We start from the raw sequence: 20,600 nt of genomic DNA on the forward strand, positions 1-20,600 counted from the left end.
AATAATATTTGTATGACATGTTAAATAAAGGGGTTCTGGAACACACTGGCTGCTGTGAACATTCTATTCTTTAGCTCGCTGGCTCAGAGTTAACTTCCATTTTTATCAAGGTGCTGACCAGTGACGGAACTGCAGCTGTGCGCTGCTAATAGGTCTGGAGGGGAAGAGGGCCCGGCAGTGGTCTTTTGAGAGCAGAGAGAGGGGCCATGAAGGCTAGGGTGGCTTTGATGGGCCCCTACTATGATTATAGTACTTTGATACTCTGAATCATAGCCTGCAAATGTATACCTGTCTCCCAAAGTCTAACACAATCCCTGTATGCAGCTACATTGCTCTGTTCTGTACATACTGAGCTGGCCTTTTACACTGCACTCACGTGCTCTTCATTCATGCAGATTTTGTTCTAAAGCTGTTGGACATTTTCCAGACTGTAATATACAATGATGTCTTTGGACTGTATCTCGCAGGCAACCTTAAATAAACTTTCCTTTCTTGCTGGGATTACACAGAGTTCCATGCTGTAGGGGGAAAACACTTGAATATACTTAGATGCAGGCAAATTTTGTCCTGTTCGTCATGCAGCAGTTTTAGTTCTGTTGAATTTCAATATACACTTGCGAATAAATCTTGTTTAAGAGCAAGTAATGAATTTATAAAGGGCGTGCAATTTCTCCTTTCATATTTAATAGTCATAATGATGAGAGACAAAAATTAAATCAAATTCAAATTTATTTAGAATCAATGATCTAATAACATAAGAACATATAACATTATAATTAACATCCACCTGAATCAGAGTTTGTATATAATTGATATAATAACCGTTATGTCAACAAAATTCTCTGGTTTCTCTGTCTTAAAAATACTGATCTTAATCTTATCACTCAAAGGGTACTTAAACCATTCGTGTGACAGCTGGAATAAATCACTCCAAAATCTTGATAATTATTGACAGATAATTCATTATTGATTGGTTGCAAATTTGCAATGAAATGCAATATTAGCAAATAACCCTCTATCTTCTCTGAGTAATTACCTTCACATACAGTGGACCTCACTTACAAAGCGCAGGGGATGCCCACCCTATAACAACTTGATTTTGCATTGGTGCCCCAAGATGGTCAGCCCAAAGGTGCTCGCCTAATCTCCACACCTGGAAGAAGACTTCACAAGCTAGGAGTGCGTCTAGGCACGTGGACAGGTGGAAAAAACTAAGGAGACGTACCGTGTAAAAATGTAAATGTCATATCAATCCTCCTACCACTTTAGAATTACCGTTTTCATTACATTAAACTTTTTACCACTTGGTTTAGCCTCGTTTATGGCTTAAAGGAATCATGAGAGTGAGGGGCATCGAGTCTGACTTTATTACGTGTGTCACTTTTGTGTGTTTTAAGATTTTCTTTGCAACTGCGCCTAGAAACGTGGCAGTAAAAATGTTTCCCCATTAGAATTATAGGATGGGACCAATCTCGACCAGCTCAGAGCTGGTGTAAAATGTATGTTGCTTTAATAGGGTATAAAATGACTTACACAGAGAGAAAAGCCCTTAATGTGCCCTCTTCAGCCCTTTATCTCTTTTTAGTAATCTCGCTCTGCACTGCTCTGCAATCTAGATGGACTGATGTGCCCACATTAGCAAGGAGGGTCTCACTATGTCCACCGATGTGCCCACTCTGTCATTAGCAAGGATAGTCTTACTGTGTCCACCGATGTGCCCACTCTGTCATTAGCAAGGATAGTCTCACTGTGTCTACCGATGTGCCCACTCTGTCATTAGCAAGGATGATCTCACTATGTCCACCGATGTGCTTACTCTGTCATTAGCAAGGATGGTCTCGCTATGTCCACCGATGTGCCCACTCTGTCATTAGCAAGGATGGTCTCGCTATGTCCAACAATGTGCCCACTCTGTCATTAGCAAGGATAGTCTCACTGTGTCTACCGATGTGCCCACTCTGTCATTAGCAAGGATGGTCTCGCTATGTCCACCGATGTGCCTACATTAGCAAGAATGGTCTCACTATGTCCACCGATGTGCCCACTCTGTCATCAGCAAGGATGGTCTTGCTATGTCCACCGATGTGCCCACTGTGTCATTAGCAAGGATGGTCTCGCTATGTCCACCGATGTGCCCACTCTGTCATTAGCAAGGATGGTCTCGCTATGTCCACCGATGTGCCTACTCTGTCATTAGCAAGAATGGTCTCGCTATGTTGACCAATGTGCCCACTCTGTCATTAGCAAGTATGGTCTCACTATGTCCACCAATGTTCCTACTCTCTCATTAGCAAGGATGGTCTTGCTATGTCCACCGATGTGCCCACTCTGTCATTAGCAAGGATGGTCTCGCTATGTCCACCAATGTGCCTACTCTGTCATTAGCAAGGATGGTCTCACTATGTCCACCGATGTGCATACTCTGTCATTAGCAATAATGGTCTCGCTATGTCCACTGATGTGCCCACTCTGTCATTAGCAAGAATGGTCTCACTGTGTCTACCGATGTGCCCACTCTGTCATTAGCAAGGATGGTCTCGCTATGTCCACTGATGTGCCCACTCTGTCATTAGCAAGGATGGTCTCACTATGTCCACCGATGTGCCTACTCTGTCATTAGCAAGAATGGTCTCGCTATGTCCACCGATGTGCCCACTCTGTCATTAGAAAGGATGGTCTCGCTATGTCCACCGATGTGCCCACTCTGTCATTAGCAAGGATGGTCTCGCTATGTCCACCGATGTGCCTACTCTGTCATTAGCAAGAATGATCTCGCTATGTCCACCGATGTGCCCACTCTGTCATTAGCAAGGATGATCTCGCTATGTCCACTGATGTGCCCACTCTGTTATTAGAAAGGATGGTCTAGCTGTGTCCACTGATGTGTTCACTCTGTCACTAGCAAGGATGGTCTCACTATGTCCACCGATGTGCCTACTCTGTCATTAGCAAGAATGGTCTCGCTATGTCCACCGATGTGCCCACTCTGTCATTAGAAAGGATGGTCTCGCTATGTCCACCGATGTGCCCACTCTGTCATTAGCAAGGATGGTCTCACTATGTCCACCGATGTGCCCACTCTGTCATTAGCAAGGATGGTCTCACTATGTCCACCGATGTGCCCACTCTGTCATTAGCAAGGATGGTCTCGCTATGTCCAACTCCTCCAATCAGAGCACACTTCTGCTCAGTCACAAAGGCTGTCATCTTGCTTCAGAAACCTGTGCGCTTTGGCACAATCTAGGCACACGTACATCAAATAGAGCCACATTTGGTCTGTGCCTCGGCCATTTTGCACATAAATGTAGGTACAGTCTCTATACCTGTAAGAGCTGTCATACTGGGATTCAACTGGCTCCTAAAAGAAAAAACACATAAACTTTCCATAGAAAAAACAATAGTGATTGTGCTACCTTTAGCCTAGTGAAATGGAGAAAAAATGCCAGCACATGTGTTTCCCAGAAATTTGCTGTACTCCCTATTAGCATTGTACTCTTTCAGTAGCTGAATAAGATTTAATCATTTCACTTTCCTTTTCTCAACAGGGATGTTCTTCCGTTCACCTTGAAGTTGCCTCACTCCATTGCAACAGCCAAGTCAGAGGCCGAACTGGAAGAGATTTCTCATCTGGGAATCGGTGAGCAGAACTAATGCTTAGACTGTAAACTTGTCCCTTTTTCTTTTGATACAAGACATAAACTACTACAGGTGTGCGTCAGAGCCAAAGTGCTCGTGAGTCAGTGCCTAGCTTTTTAGATTGTATGAGGGGCCTCTACAGAAAAGATGAAACATGGTAAAATCTGGTATGACTAAGATAAAATAGTTTCTATAAACGAGACATCATAGAAATTTAACAAATTTGTACTACTCACGCATGTGCCCATATAAAACATTGAAAACTAAGCGCAACAGTGTAGTATTTATACAACATCAATTTAATCTGCTGCTTACATAGAGATACTTGATGTAAACTCTAAACCTTTAACATAAACCTGAATAACCCTAACTCTAAGAGTTAGAGTTGCATTGTACGTTAAGTGTATTGTTCAGTTCAGCACAGTGAAGGCAGGAGACGCAAATCACCCAATGCCCCTACATGTACTTCAGATTTTAACTTACACATATCTTTACGATGCACCTTTTAGGAGCTATATCTTTGCGCATACCATAGGTTTGGTGCAAGTTTCCATGTGGATGATGGCCGCATTCTTGTGCCAGACATTTCTGTAAGCTAGATTTAAAGTTGCATGCATCTTAAGATACATATGATTCAATTTAATTTGAGAATCAGCACTTTTGTCTTCCCAAATGAAAACCAGCATGCTCTGCCTACAGTGCAGTGCATCTAGAGACTGCAGTCATGCGAGCAGTAAGGTGGGAGAGGCAAGTCATACATTGTATGTATACGTATGTGTCTGTCATTTCAGTGTTGATAGCATGATATTGTTCTGATGGCTCACAAGTGCTCCTAGGTCCTAGAAGGGAGCCATACATTATCTTTGTTAGGAAGACCCAGATCACATTATGAGATGGAACAACCAGGTGAAAGGTTCATGTAGTCCAAATAGTTGGTTGACCTATGTTGACTAGACAAGCTGGTGAGAAGATTACACCTAACCACAGGCTGACTGCTACATAGGGGCAGATTCAGTTGGGTGCCGTCGGACATCACCTCGATGGCCGCCAGTGCACATTGCCGGCAAGTGTGGTATGGAACCTCCACTCATTTTCTCATTGCATCTCTAAGGGACACAAGGGAAAATGAACGGAGATTTGAGTAGTAAAGACATTGAGGTGATGTGTCTCAGAGGACTGTTCCAGAGAAACATTGCAACACCTCACATAAATTTGAATCTGCCCCTCTGACTCCATAACACTGATATCACTGGGAAGAGGAGTAAAGAGAAGATCTCCTCTGTCCATCAGAGTCACCATTTGACCCTTTGGAGATGCAAGAAGCCCCGGACTACCTTCAAACACACAAACGTGCCACTTAATGTACCAACATCCTCTCATTCCCATGGTTCATTTACGGCTAGCCACACACGGGCTGCTCCTGCCAATCCACCCAAGTGTTAGAAAAATTAGATGTTTGCTCAATTTGGCCACACACATGGGTAGACAGATTGTAAGAGCCCTGCAGGTCCAGGCCCCTGGGCCATCATCTGCATCACCTACAATTCCATTGCTGCCTGTTAGTACGATGGTAAGATGGACTGCTCATTGAGGCCAGCTGCCATCCACATTTGCTACCATGGCTGATAATCATCATGTTTATTTTGATAGGATCATTATCAGGCATCAGGACAATTGCAGTATGGCAGCTGCTTTAGGCATAAATGGGGGTAAGCAATATTTAAGGAGAAAAGTTGAAATTAATGAAGGGATGGTCCTACAGTAATATAGTCAGGCATTTCTGAAGTGTGGGAATGAAGGCATCCTACAGGCACGTTCCCTGTTATGTGTGAGGAGGACAAAGGGCCTCAGCGGAAAGTTAATCCGTGTCCACTTCATTTGCTGTTAGTAAATGATCTTTAATGATGGAATGCAAAGAGATATTTCAGTAAATGGAAAAGGAGTGGACATCCCATAAACTTGAAAGTGGGGTCAGAAGAACCTTTTACCTTGCAAAAAGTCTTGGCTTCAAACTGTATATAGAGTATACATATATATATATATATATATATATATATATATATATATATATATATATAAAACAAAACACATTCACAGAAGTACTGTTTGTACAATATGAGAGTAATAACATATCACACAATGTAGACATCTTTGGTGTCCCTTTTACGGAGTAGCATAATAACAAGGAGAGGGTGATAATAATAAACAGTACATTAGGAGAAAACAGATGGAGTAAGTGGGAAGATACAAATGTGGAATGTGGTTTAAACAGACCTTTTCCTTTTTAGAAATAATGTGCATTAGATTACCAAATATACCCACTACGGCCTCTCTAAGCATCTGAGCAGATGGAGCAAGAAATAGTTCTTTATGGTTTAAATCTATTGATGCACTGAATAAAATCTTCCACACTGTTCTGTGCAGCCTCACATAATGACCCTCACAGAATGTTAATTCAAAGTGACAGACCCATAGGAATATACTTTACCAAGGACATCCGTGTTTTCAGATACTGCAGTTTGGCTTTTGAATGCCAAAACAAAAATATCCACTTGCAGTTTGATACTGTTTTCCGCAACTGAAAAAATAAATTATATTAAAACTAACTTCAGAAACTTACAGAAAAAAACAGATTTTCTGTCAACCTACTTGGCCTGTTTAATATAAACAATCTTTCGTGTATTGCTAGTGTTGTCTTGGGCCTCCGACAAGTAGAGCAGACATATGTTAGACTTCTTAGCAGAGTTTCCTGTTACTCATAGTTTTAATCTTGAAAAGCACACAGCATGCCATTTTTCTTTCCACACGCTATGCTAAGGTTGTGCAAGCTACACACATGCAGCTGTGTGTTTACAGGCTCAGAGAGAGTAAAAAAATCTAAGCAGCTGATCATCTGGGCTGAGGCTCACTGAGTGGGTGAATAAAGAGGATATTTCAGGTTTTTTTCTGCCTTGCCTGCTCTTTCTGCAAAATGCCTTCTGTGTTGTGCAAGAGCACATGTGTTCATTCTGAACTAACACGCATAGGAGCCGATTCAATTCGGCCGCGTTATTCGCCTGCGCACTATTACCGTTAATGCGGTAATAGTGCGCAGTATTACAGTTAGTAAGGTAATTTCAACGCTGATTTTTGCTTGCAGCCCTTGGGGTCGCAAGCAACAATCCGGGTTAAAATTACAATATTAAAGGTAGTAGTATTAGTTCCGTGTTATTCCTACACTAACGTGGCCAAATTGAATCAGCCCCATAGAATTCTTTTTTATTTTTGCTCCGGTAGGTTGTGTATTCTGTGTACAATATTATTTTTTATTGCATTAGTTATTTAAAAGACATTATTCTGTAATGAAGACACATTGGATTGTTTAAAAACATGGTGACTACACAAGACCGCTAAAAGCTATTGCAGTGGTTCCCAAACTGTGCCTCATGGCTCCCTGGGGTGCCGCGGTGATCTCACAGGGGTGCCGCAGCCAGGGCCGGTGGTTAGCAAGGCGGGGGCATCCCCACTGTTTGGTAGTTATTTTGGCTTAGAGATGCCTTGAAAAAATGATAGAGACTGTAAGGGTGCCTTGAACTGCGAAAGTTTGGAATCCACTGAGCTGTTGATATGTGGTTGCTATGGTTACTACACCTCATTTCTATGTGCACCATGATAAAATAAGCACCAATATGTTCAAAAGGAAAAATAAGAAAATATTTTTATTTATTGTTTATTTTAAAAAAAAGTGTCCACTAGAGGCGCTGTTCCATTACAGCTCGAAGATCAGATCATAAATTTTAATGTTTGGCAGATATAAGTGATCCCAATGCAGAATAATATTTAGTTGTGGGTCTTATTGAACATAAGACAATACAACAGTACTTCTGAATAGATAGATTTTTTAAGAAGAGTTCTAGAAAACAAAATAGAACCTGATAATGGAATGTAGACATTTCAGTTTCATTGCATTTTAATATATATGTTTACCTGTGTCATGGAAAATGTCAGAAACAGTATAATTAGTGGTGGGTGAGCCAGATATTCTGGAAGTGAATCCAACTTTGAGGCATTCCTGGTTCCTAATAAAATGATGAACCACAGAGCATATAAATAGGTACCAGGTACCTGTCATTGGATAATGGCAGCAGAACAGTAGTAATATTTTAACAGGAAATTCTTACTACAAAAGTCTAATGGACACCCCATATAACACGTGCTTGGAGGATTTCCATTGTACATTTATAGAATTGTTTAATTATTACTAGAACATAAACTATTACTAGAAAATAAAATGTAATGGAAGATCACGGTACAATATCCACATGGGCTAATATTGCAAATGTTCAGGTATCTGCGGAAAATTTTCTCTGACTTGTATTTGTTTTCAAGGGCAAAAATAAGACATATGTCTGATATTATTCATTGCCTTTACTGTATCTATCAGTTCTGTGTATATTTTCACATGCAATTGTTATGATTTATTTCAGGAAATATAAAGGGGCATATTGATTAAAGAGGGCATTTTTAACATGATCCCTTTCAATCCTTATCGCATAGATAAGGATTGAAAGATCATGTGTATTTGTTAAAAAACGTCAACAAGAACAGCAGTCATGAAAGACTGCTGTTCCTGCGAAGACCCCTCTCCTATCCTTCCTATGGTCACTATCGCAAAGTGACCACTTCTGCGATAGTGACCGGAGGGGAGAGCAGTAAGATGTGGTGAGGGGTCTGAAGATCTCTCTACCACAATGCTCTCCCCATAGAACAAACCTGAAAAATTACACATACGGTAATATACGCCAGCCTGGGCTGTATGTGCCTGAGCCGGCGTACATTACCGTATGCGTAAATTGCTTTTCATCACTTCTTAAATAGCAGTAAATAGCAGTCCCCATAGACGTTTATGAGGATTGCTCTGTTTTTCGAAATGCAAAGCAGCAGATGTCACAGTTAATAAATGTGCATATTACTTAAATATGTGTCAGTCACCCAAAAATTACCGTTTTGGGGGGAATTTAATGAAAAAGAGCTATAATAAATAGGCCCAAGTGTTTGCGATTTCTCTAATTTAGTAGTGTGAAAACATGTTCCCTAAATAAATAATCCCATTTCATAAATCCTGCTTAAGTATCATCCGTAGATTTACTCAGCACCAATGTTGTCATGTCACATAGACGGATTATGTACAGGCTTGTGGTATATAATGTTGGAATTTTACAAACCACATCTTTAGTTGTGAAACTGGTGATAAGGTGAAATGGTTTACAACTTCTGAAACTCATTGAATTCTACTACTAAATGTGTTGTTCATAGATAGGCACATGTTTGTGAAATGTTGTATTATCACAATGATGGTTTGTTTTCTTTCTTCTTTTTTTTTTAAGACTTTTGGAAGTCTCCTATAAACATCAGACCAAAATATCCTCCACCTTCCCCCAAGCCTCTCCCCCAAGGCTACGTCAAAAGGGAGTCATATCATCTACCTCTTATAAATGGAGTGCATTCTCTACACACCAGAACGCCCTCAGAACTGGAATGTAGCCAGACCAACGGAGCTCTGTGTTTCATTAATCCTCTCTTCTTAAAAGTACACAGCCAGGACTCAGGGGGAAGTTCGAAGAGGGAGAGCACAAGAACCAAAGAAGCAAATGGCATAGGGAGGGCGAGATCACCACCTCCCAGGCCCCCTCCCCCCTCCATTAACAGTCATCGCACAACCCTTCAGCTGTCCAGAGTTGTACAGCAAGAGCCAAACATGCCAGAAACACTTATTAAAAATAAGCACGGGAACTTAGACTCTGCTCCAATTGCGACTCCTATTGCTCCTCCTCGCTTGAAGAAACAAGCCACCATTAACAGGTGGCAAAGCAACAACCAGTCCCCATCACTTAACAGTTCCTGCAGATCTTCATTTGAATCACAGCCTGAAGAATCTCCTCCACAGAAGACTATGCAGAACATAACCCTGAGTCAGAACTGCAACTCCCCTGTGCAAGGCACATTGCGCATACAGCGCTTGAGTGACATGAGCATCTCAACATCGTCGTCAGACTCCTTTGAGTATGAGCGAGTAGTGCCCGCATTTTATGAAGGTGACAGCTTGGAGGATTGCGAAGAAGAGAGCGATCAGGAGAGCATGGCACCACCAGTGAAGTCCCGGAAAAAAAGAGGAACGCCTTTGGGATTCTCGAAAATGATGAAAACGCACCTGCGCAAAGTGAGTGGGGTGTTCAGCTCCTTTGTGACGCCGGAGAAGAAGATGGTGAAAAAAATAGCAGCCCTGTCCAGGGACAAGCGCACTTATTTTGGGTGCCTTGTCCAGGATTACATCAGTTTCCTCCAGGAGAATAAGGAATGCCACGTCTCCAGCACAGATATGTTACACACCATCCGACAATTCATGACACAAGTTAAGAATTACTTATCGCAGAGTTCCGAACTGGACCCTCCGATTGAATCCCTGATTCCAGAGGATCAGATAGGTGAGAAAAGATTCCATTGTTTAATAACGTCACTCACTGTCGATACTCATTGCACAACAGCTACAAACCCCACATGACAGCTAAGTTTATTAACAAACCATAGAAAATACAGCATAGACTTATCCAAATTGCGTTATGTATTCATCTTTTAAGTGTTCTTTGAATGTCACTGCAGCGCCTGTAAACACAGGCACTGCCCCAGCTGTTTTGTGTTTATGTATTAAAGACACAGGCCAAGGAATATGAGCACAGAGCAGGGTAATATGACTGTGATCAGTATACAGTAATAGAAAGCACTTGCAGTGTGTCCTACTACATCTTTTAGCCTGGGAGTTTGATTAATGCTTTCATTGTTATGCAATGTCAGTATTATTTTCTGTGGCATACTGAACTTTGCAATACAATAAAGCTTTGAAGACAATCCCACCCTGCACACACATACTATACAAGTGCATTTAGTAGCCAAGCTCTTTTAATAATGTAATTTAGTGTGAGATTGGTGGGCTGGAATTCTTTTTAAGGGGTGTACAATGTGCAGTTTATTTTTAAAGAGTAGTCACTTGCAAAGAACTCCCGTGCATTGTAATAGCAAACATAAAAAAGTGTTAACTTGTATTTTGCATTTTACTCGAACTAAGTGCACTTTTTTCAAGTAAACTTGTTATAATTTTTCTGTAGTTAAACTCTTCTAATACGTGCATTCCAGCAATGAAGAGGTTATCTAGTGCTAGTACCAGCACTCCTTGCTTTCCTTAGGAATGTCTCTGCTACCCCATTTTCCTTGGATTCTGCCAGAAAGGTATCTTGCCAAGCTACTCACGGCTTTGATTCCAGTTTTTCAAGTGGAAATGAAGACTCGGAATAAAGCGTTGCCTCGCTTGGCACAAGCAATGCTAATTAAAATTGCTTTCTGCTAGTCCTCACTCGTCTGTATAATGTACTTAACCCCTTCAGTGCGAGACATGGGTTTTCAGTGGAACACTGTCTTTGTCATGGAGAACAAAAGGTTTTATGGTGCAGACAGACAGTGTGACTGCTATCAGATAGGAGACTACTGGGCATTCTTCAACTGCAGCAATAATAAGTGCCAAGCACCAGCTAGTCCCAATAGGGATTACTCTTATTTGCATCAATATGTTTGGTAGAGATCACATCTGTCACATCAGTGTTTTCATTTCTGCAATTGATCCTGTATGTAGTGCAGATTTAAGCAAACTGTGACACACCAATTTTTGTAAAACTACATGTCCCAGCATCCTTCACAGCATTCAAGACTAGGAGGAAAGCAATGGGACGTATGGTTCTACATTAGTTGGTGAGCCACAAGTTAGCTACATCGGATGGTACGGTAATATCATCAGAGTTGGTGTTTAAATTGCTTGCTGTATGGTCATTTATTATGTACATGTTGTAAGTCTTAACTGTCATCATTATACTAGGTCCAATTAAGCATGGGAAATGTTTTTGGATTTTAAACAAAAAGCTGCTGCTTAGTTCTATCCGCAAGTTAAATTCTCCTCTTCCTCCACTAACAAACACATGACAGTGCCAGACAGGTACTTGTGCTGTTCATTTTCTAGTTATATTCATGTGAAGTGACTACTTTATGAATGGAAGGTCCTCCTGTTAAAAAATGATGGAACACTAAGGACCTGATGCTGAGTTAGGAGCAGAGAAAAGGAGCAAATTTGCTCCTTGGCAAAACCATGTTGCATTGGAGGGGGAGGTAACATTAAAATGTAAGGACAGATTTATAAATGGAATACAGCATGTGACAGATCAACTTTAATTTCAGTGTAAAAATAAAGCTATCATGCATTTGTGTGCTATATGAAAAAACAGACAGTAGAGGTTTTTTTTATACCAACAAACTGTTTGAAATGTAAAATGGCCTATATGCTGTTAAAACCAAAAAATTATTTCAATAAAATATTTGTTAAAAAAAAAGTAAAAGCAGACAGTATTTAACTTATGTGCAAAAAAACATTCAATTTGCACCCCTTGCAATGTAACATGGTTTGTCCAGGTGCAAATTTGCTCCTTTGCTTTTGCTTTGCTTCTAACTCAACAAAGGCCCTAATGTGTTATCTTAATAAAATTTGTGGATTGCTGAAAACTGAAGATAAATAACTTTCCATGATAATGTAGTTTATTTTATTATACCCCCTTAAAGTATTGTGTGGATTGGAACACTTTACATTATGATACAGTTGCCTTGTTTTGAAAACATGTCGTTATTATTTGGGTGGTGAGGGGGGTTGGGTCTGTTATTTTTGCCGTCTATTGTTACTCGGTGGGTATTTTCTGTTTTTGTTAATAAAAGTTATTCTCAATTTTGTAGAGAGCGCACAATCACACCCCCTGTTATGAATGTGGTATGTTGCTTTTACAGTGATCATTTGATCTTTAAAGGTTAGAGATGGTGTCCTGCTACAACCTGTTAGACAGCCCTTAGTCAGACAAACAGAGCTGTATGGCTCAAGCATCCAGAAACTTGTGACTAATACGATAAACTCTGTGGTTTGGCTCCATAAGAGTTTAATATGAAGCCATTGATGTAGTCAACATTGCAGGGGCAGGAGATAAACAGACTCTACTGAGTGACAATAGTTACTATTTATAACCTGCGAGTCCTCGGTGCTTTCCTCAGGTATAAGACGTTGATTGTTGTGAATGAAACTTCAATTCCCAGATTACATCATTCAACAGTAACAAAAAAAGGTAGTAATGATGGCTGGCGTGGGAGAGTAGATATTTCCGGCCATATGATCTAATTAAATTTTTTACTAGTGACTTGTTTTAGCTTTTGTTTAAAAAATAAAATTTCTACTTCCTAATATTCTATTTTTAGAAGTTATCAACAGTACGAGAATATAACATTTAACTTAAACATTTCTGTTTTTCCATTAAAGTTGAAAAAAAATTACAACAAAACAAAAAATCCTGATAGAGATGATTTTACTGGTACTTAGATCCAATCTTTCCTACTGTTATTGTAGGTCTATCACATAACATTAGAGCAAAGATTAAGCTTGGTGATGGATGCATTTAAGTAATGGTCAATGTGTTTCAAAGCTTATTTATTTTAATTGTTCATTAATATAAATCTTCATAAATCATTTATCTACTATATAAATGCCTAGTGGCGTGTGTGAAAAAAAAAAAAAAAAAAAAGCTGCAGCGCCACCTGCTGGGCAGAGTTATACACTGACCTATATATTTCTTGAAGGAGAAGTGACAGTTGGGAGTGGTTGGTGGTTGCCGGGGGTGACAGTGGGGAGTTTTTAACACCTTAAGTAGCTTGATGAAGATGAAGGATGAGGTGATTGGGAAAAATGATGAGGTGGTGACATGTGGACAAAACCACGTTAAAAAAGGGCGCTTGCGTCGGGAAGTAACGCTCTTCCCCTGAGGAGGCCTGGGCTAGGCCCAAATGCATGACAAGAACCTTTTTAACACCTTTAGTAGCTTGATTTGACTAGAATGCATGAGTATCATGCACGGGTTAACTTGTGTCTATATAAAAACTGCCCAGCTTGTAAGTGTGTTTTTTTTCAGTTAGCTTAATAACACCTGTGACATACACAGTGAGCATACAAAGCAAATTGGTGGAGAGTGCATTGTCTGTGAGATCTTACACTGCAAAGGACATTAGGGGTATGCACTAAGTGGTGGTTCCAACAAACTGCCAATTCTCGATGGCTTGCCATCAGTTTTTAAACTTCAGTTTTTTTCTTCAATTGAATTGCCGTTTTAAAAAAACCTTCAGAGAATGACAGCACAATATTCATTCATTCATTATTGTCAGATTGTCACACTATTTAAAACCGCCTTGTTATTGCTATTCCACATGTCCTAACGAATTTCGTTAGCTCACTCTACATTTATTCACTGGGACAATCATTGCTAGCATCGGCTGAAAAGAACACGATTCTGTAAACTCTATGTAGATCGTGAGCATGACTGCATACACACTACATGATTGGTCGGAAAATATTAAACAGTACGACCAACCAAATGAGCCGACAATCGACATTTTGGAATGTCTTTCGATTATCGTGTCACTACACACACTAACCCAACTTTCGACCGAAAGGTCATATGTCGCCTGATTTGCCAGATTATTGGACGAAAACGCTCCAGTGTGTACCTAGCCTTAGTAAATAACAACCAGATCTGTATGTAGTTTTGAGCTGCAATGCCAAATTGGACAGATCTAGTTATTTTAGATTAGCCCAAACAAACTTTTCACCTAACCAGTGTGATTGGCCAATGACCACACATTTATGCAGATTGGAACCATCAGCCAAGCAGATTTTTCAGCTGCCCTAATAAAATTCTGAAAGATCCCAATCTGATTGTTTTGGCCCCATACTTAGGGGCCGATTCAATTCTGCCGTGAATAACGCGGCATTAACAGTATTACCGTCAATACGGTAATCTTAACCTGGATTTTATGAGCCGCGAGATAAAAATCCAGTGGTGAAATTACTGTATTAAGGGTAATTATGCACAGTTTTGCAGAAATAACGGTAATACTGCTAACGCCGTGTTATTCCTGGCAGAATTGAATCGGCCCCTTAGAGTGATGATCTGATCACTCCATGTGTAGCCATCTTTTATCTGTTCAATGTATCTTTGGGAATAATTTGTATATTAACAAGCTAACCTATGCCTATACCCCTACAAAAATGGGGACATAAAGACATAATAGTAGAGAAAACAGCATTTGTGCTGCGCAAACACATTTTTCCATGTTCGTGAATTACAATTTTAGTATCTATATTAAACACATTTAGACCATTGAACAACCTAAAACACTACAGTACAAGTTTTAGCACTTTTAAAGTTTAATTTCAGCTACTTAACGGAGGCAAGCACCTGTCAAAAGAAAAATAATTTAAGTTATGACTTGTCACTGAGTCCAGTCCAAGTATTGTAGAGAGAAAGTCAAACAACACTTACACTTTATACCAGATCTCAGGGTCACTCTAGATTCCTTTGTTCATGCATTCAGACTTGCATGGTAAGCTCTGCGATTGAGCTTGTAAATGTTTTTGTTCTGTGCTGCATAACTTTGTGGTTGATAAGAATAAATAAAATTATAAAGATCATTATTATTTATGAAGTTTGAAACAAAAGTCAAAGAAGACCTATAATGAACTTATACTTACTGAATTCAGCATTTGATTTGCATGATGCAGCATTATGTTCATCCAAGGACCAACCACTGTGAACAATCGTACAATTGTTTTCCTGTTGCTGCCCATGATAGTCTCTGGGTTTATTTTATAATAGATTGAGACGTCATGCTGAATGTTACAACATATGATACATATTTATTTTCCAAAATGAAACACATTTAAATGTTTGCAAAAAATACTCTTGAAATATAGCAATTGATTTAAAGGTGACGCCTTTAATAGCTAAATAGGTAAGAAGCCAATTAGAAGTTTGAGGGCACTTACTTGTTATATGAATTTACCCTCTTATAAAAGAGAAGTCTCAGAAGATTTACTATCAATGTGTATTAACCCAGTGCAACCAATCATCCATTAGCTCTGATTGTTCTAGTGCTGATAAGACAATGAAAGCCAATGTCTGATTGGTGAAAAGGTAAAGAGAGAACATTGTCCCTGCTTGGACTTTACCATGTCAGAGAACATGTTTCAGTACAGTATAAGGTGTCAGTCTGTAAATAGCAATATGTGTAAATAGTATGTGTTATGCTGTATATGTAAACATACTATGGGCATGCCTTAAAAGAAAAGAGGTTAACTGAGGTTAACATGCCTTAAAAGAAAAGAGGCTAACTAAGGTTAACATGCCTTAAAAGAAAAGAGGTTAACATTGCTTCTAGCTGAGGTAGCCTCACCTAGAAGCAATGAATTGCTTCTAGCTGAGGCTACGGAAGCGCTCCAGTTTCATATCTAGTGTGAGAGAGCTGATGTGATAGAGGCATAAGAGTGGACATGTATATTTAGTAGAGGGTTGCTATAATACGCACAATATATTCCAGGGGTCAGGGACATTTATGATGCATGGTGCACATATTGCCTGAATTTGATGTCAATGTTCCTGGCTTTGTAAATATTGAGTAAGCAAACATGAGAAAGGCCTTTATGTGTGAACTTTTCGCAAGCACAAACGTGTACATCTATACTGGTGGTGTTGCTAAGCCAGAATTTGAAGGATGGAAGTGAAAGAATACCTGACACTAGAATAAAACACATAATCTTTTCCCTTTACCCCAGTATGAATCTGTTCGATATGAAAGTAAGGGGCATATTCAATTAGCCGCGATGTTCCTCCGAACATCGCAGCTGCGCACATTTTCAGATACTATGGTACCTCAACATTGCAGAATTCTCCTCGCACCCATATGGGGCATGAAGAGAAATCCGCAATGTTACATCGCTGCCGAGTGCCCCCTAGAGTCAAACAAGGCATAAAACATCATAATATGATGAGGTGGATGGGTCAAAGAGATACAGATAGGCAATCATAGATATCGCTTTGAACGGACCCTAGTTGTGCACATGCTCAGCAAAGAGCATATATACCACAGTGGTATATAATAACATCTCATAATGGCTATGAGCATTTTCCCAAGGTGCAGGTATGCAAACTATTCTGCATTTGGGAGCAGAAAAATAAAAGTATTTTTGTAGCACAGTCCATCTTCTCCAAGTGACTGGCCCACAGCCTGGAGTGTTTAATGCTAAATTGGGTCTTCAAAAGTCCAGTGCTGCTTTTGATTTTCCCTGGTGAATATGCTGTAGAAGAGACAATATTTGTAGAGAGAGAGAGAGAGCTGCTTGTGCTACTGTATACACTTTGTCTAACATGAATATGATGAGAGTGTTCTAATGTTTTTATGTAAATTCCATTAACTACAGATTTTGGGTCAGGTTACAGTATAAGCAGGGAGGAAGGTTGGTCAAGTGTTCATAGATACATTGAACACGTAAAAATTTAAATGATTAATCTTTAGACCCGCAGCCCACATTATTACCCAGTTGTACCTACAATTAGACCTGCTTATTGTCACGAGCCGCGGCGGTACTCACAGCCGCCGCGGCTCGCTTCTCATGCGCCCCAGCGTCCCGGCCGTCACCTTGACGACCGGGACGTCATTTCCTCTTCCTGTCCGGCCGTTACCAGGGCAACGGCCAGACGCTAGTACACTAGCGCTGCGTCCCGGCGGTGCTGGTAGCCGGGCGCATGCGCATAGCAGGCAGCCTGTGGGCTGATTAGGCTTATTAACAGGCATTAGCCTGCAACTGTGTAGGTCAGGGGCAAGCCCTGATTGGCCCTGCTGGATACTAGTAAATTAGCCTGCAGGAGTGTGTTCAACTGCTGATTGGTCTGTGTCTGTACTTAAGGCAATGAGGTCTGCTGCCTCATTGCCGGTTATAGCTTCTGTGCTCCAGTCTGCTGACCTGCTTGTTCCAGTTCCTGTATCCTGTATCTACGTTTGACTTCCCGTGTATGACCCTTGGCTTCGTATTGGACTTCGCTTGTGTTTCCTGTGACCCTGATCCTTGGCTTGTTTACCCGTTCTGCTACTTTGCCTGTGACCTCTGACCTCAGCTTGTTCATCATTACTGTTACCTGCTGCCGGCCTTTGACCTCTGCGTGGACCTGACTCTTCTTGCCTGGGTTCTCCCCAGCCGGTACACACTTCACGACCCTCTGTCAGTCTGCAGCCCAGTCTGTCCCCACCATCAGGGGCTCCAGTGAACACCTGACTGGCAGAGTAGACTCCGGGTTGTGTTGTGCCGGCTGGAGGGGTTCCTAGCACTTATTGGAAGTTCTTTGACCCAAAAGCTGTAGTGTGTCACATAAATTGCTCTCTAAACCAGTGGTTGACAATTTTCACATACATTTAGAAACCCACATAACTTCAAGCCAGCATTGTTGCAATCATACCTCCCAACCATCCTGATTTATGCGGCAGACCTGATTTGAGGGCTCTGTCCCACCCTCCCGATAGGGACAGCTTTGTCCCGCAAGTGAGAAATTTGGGAGGTTTATTTTTCACTGCTGCTCTGCATGGCAGAGCATTGGATGGACGGACCATTGCGCACAACAATGAAGGTGTTTGGAGGGGAGGGGAGGGGAGAACGGGTAGCTAGGGGTTGGTCACTCCCCCATTGTGACGTGGTCACGCTCCCTGCCCCGATGCCACTTACCCAAATGTTGGGAGGTATGTTGCAAGTACCGGTAGGTCTAAATACCCTGCTGGTCTAAATTGCACTGTGCGCTGTACTTTTTGACCCATGCCACACAAACAGAGAAGGAAGGGAGAAAGGCACAAGGAGCAGTGACCCCTCTGTAGAAATGTTCCCATATTCTAGAAATGTCCTAAGAGTTAGCATTGTGCCTCATGTCCTATGTGTCACATAGATATATTTTAAATTATTGCGGTTAGTTTAATTCAATGTTAATTTCATTTCTGATGTAACAGAACAGACAATTTCATGCACATAGAAAGCTGCAGTGTTTCAACAAACACACTTTTCTTATGCTAACTTAATATCTCTGAGCCCAACAAATTGATTAGATGTAGTCATTTTACGCTCTAAGTGTTTTATTGGAATAAGGCCTGCTTGGATCAGTAATGTTCACATTTTAATGGTGTGTACATTTTCAAATATAAATGGGTAATTCACTTTAAAACCTTAATGGTGGAATTCAGTTCCCCACGATGTGCCACAGAGTACCTCTGGAACGGTCAGGAAGACACGCCACGGCAATGTCATTTCACTGATTTTTCTTTGCACCCCATAGAGGTATACAGAAAAAATGAGTGATGTTCGGGTACCACTGTACCCGGTAATGTCGCAGCCGGACATCACCGTGACTTGAATAACCTACTAACATTGCTGATGGTTTTTACCTGTACCACTTCTGGCAAGGGCGGCCCCCTTTTCTGCTAAGAGAAGCAGTGAGCATCCAGTGACCCCTCACTATACTAATGCTCACGGAGGCTGACTAGGACGCACAGTATGCTGATTGGGTTAAAACATAATCAGAGCAGCCGGACAGGATTCTCTGTCTGCCGCTGGGAACATGAGTATAGTGAGCTGCCGCTGATTTCTAGGGGGGGCGAGTTGCCCGATCGCACCCCCCCCCCCCCTTCATATCTGCCACTGACTGCTGGTGTGCTCAATTGTATCCAAGCATAGTGGTTCATATTTGCACTATACTTCATTTCAATAGTGTTATAGTACTTTTTCATTTTCAGACAAGTGATAACCTCTCCTAAACTATACACATTTCTTAAAAGGGTCTTTAACCCTGTATCATAGCATCTGCAGAGGGCACTCATGGTAGTGGCTGGGCAGATGTGGGCATTCCTTTCTGAATGTCTGTGCTCCTTGTTTTGTGCCCACTTGTAACAAAAACACAGATTTCACTTCACAGGGCAAGATCTTTTTTTTTTTTAACTGTTTCCACTATGGATATTTCCAATTTAAAAAGTAAGATAAGAGTGTATGAGACGGATAAATAGGTGTGCTGTGGAGGTACATTGTATAGTTGCCAACCTTTTGGACCTCCCAGGGACAAGTGCAAAAAGCGTTACCATCACAGCCCCAGCTGCTGTATAGCGACACAATTCAGGTCAACACGCACCAGGGGGAGGAGGCATATAGTGGTATCAAGGTCCTGCACACTTCTGAAGAACATGGTGCAGGGTCTGGGTGAGTGACTTACTCTCCCAGTAGTCCAGATGAACACCCCAATATGTGTTAGTCTTCCAGACATTCCAGGAGAGTAGACAAGTATGGCGCATTGTTTCCGTTCATATATGAGCTCTACTGTCTATTAAGAGTTCATGAAATTCTGTAATGTTTTATTCTTTGTTAACATCAATTAACATGTTTGCTACTGAATGACATCTAACTATTCATGTGAAAAAAAAAATCTTCTGAAAACCATTCTACCTGCAATATGGAGTTTGCATTTGGCTCTGTAACATGGAGATTTACATTATTTCTCCTGGTCCTGACATCTTTATGAAGATGTTACTCATCGCTCAGTAGAAATTCATGATCTGACATTATGGCCAATAAGCTGTTATTTGTAGCTTTGTGGAGGAGAAGAGTTAGTACACTTGCTCTTCATCTGGTTTGGTAGCTACGTGATAGATCTGGTCCACTTGCTAGTGAATCAAGGTACAATATAAAGGTAAACAAAACAAGCAAGGTCTGAATGAGGTCATTGTATGTGAGTCAGCATAACCTACATTGCAATGTGGCCAAGTACGTCATATAACCTTGAGGGACATGACCGGCATGACTCAATCTGATTAATCTAATTCAGTAAAAGCCAGTTAAGGAAATCCATATTGTATATTGTATAAAAAGGAATCTATAATTTGCATGAAATATTTTATTGTTAAGTAGGTCTTTTGTGCTTCATTTGTTGATCATTTTCTATGATTCGATTGCAGTTGCCTTACTGATTATTTTGCAGAGAAGGTATAATGTATTA

The 20,600-nt window shown here is 40.8% G+C and overlaps 1 protein-coding gene across 2 annotated transcripts in view; it reads left to right on the forward strand.

The window, feature by feature from the left end:
- RIN2 (Ras and Rab interactor 2) overlaps positions 1-20,600 on the forward strand; it is a 134,020-nt gene that overhangs the window by 100,125 nt on the left and 13,295 nt on the right. For both annotated transcript variants that reach the window (XM_075203826.1, XM_075203827.1), the window contains 2 exons: positions 3,546-3,637; positions 9,003-10,100. In XM_075203826.1, the coding sequence (XP_075059927.1) occupies positions 3,546-3,637; positions 9,003-10,100 (1,190 nt within the window). The remainder of the gene's footprint in view (positions 1-3,545; positions 3,638-9,002; positions 10,101-20,600) is intronic.

The sequence above is a fragment of the Mixophyes fleayi genome, chromosome 3, assembly GCF_038048845.1.
Source record: "Mixophyes fleayi isolate aMixFle1 chromosome 3, aMixFle1.hap1, whole genome shotgun sequence".
Classification (NCBI taxonomy): Eukaryota; Metazoa; Chordata; class Amphibia; order Anura; family Limnodynastidae; genus Mixophyes; species Mixophyes fleayi.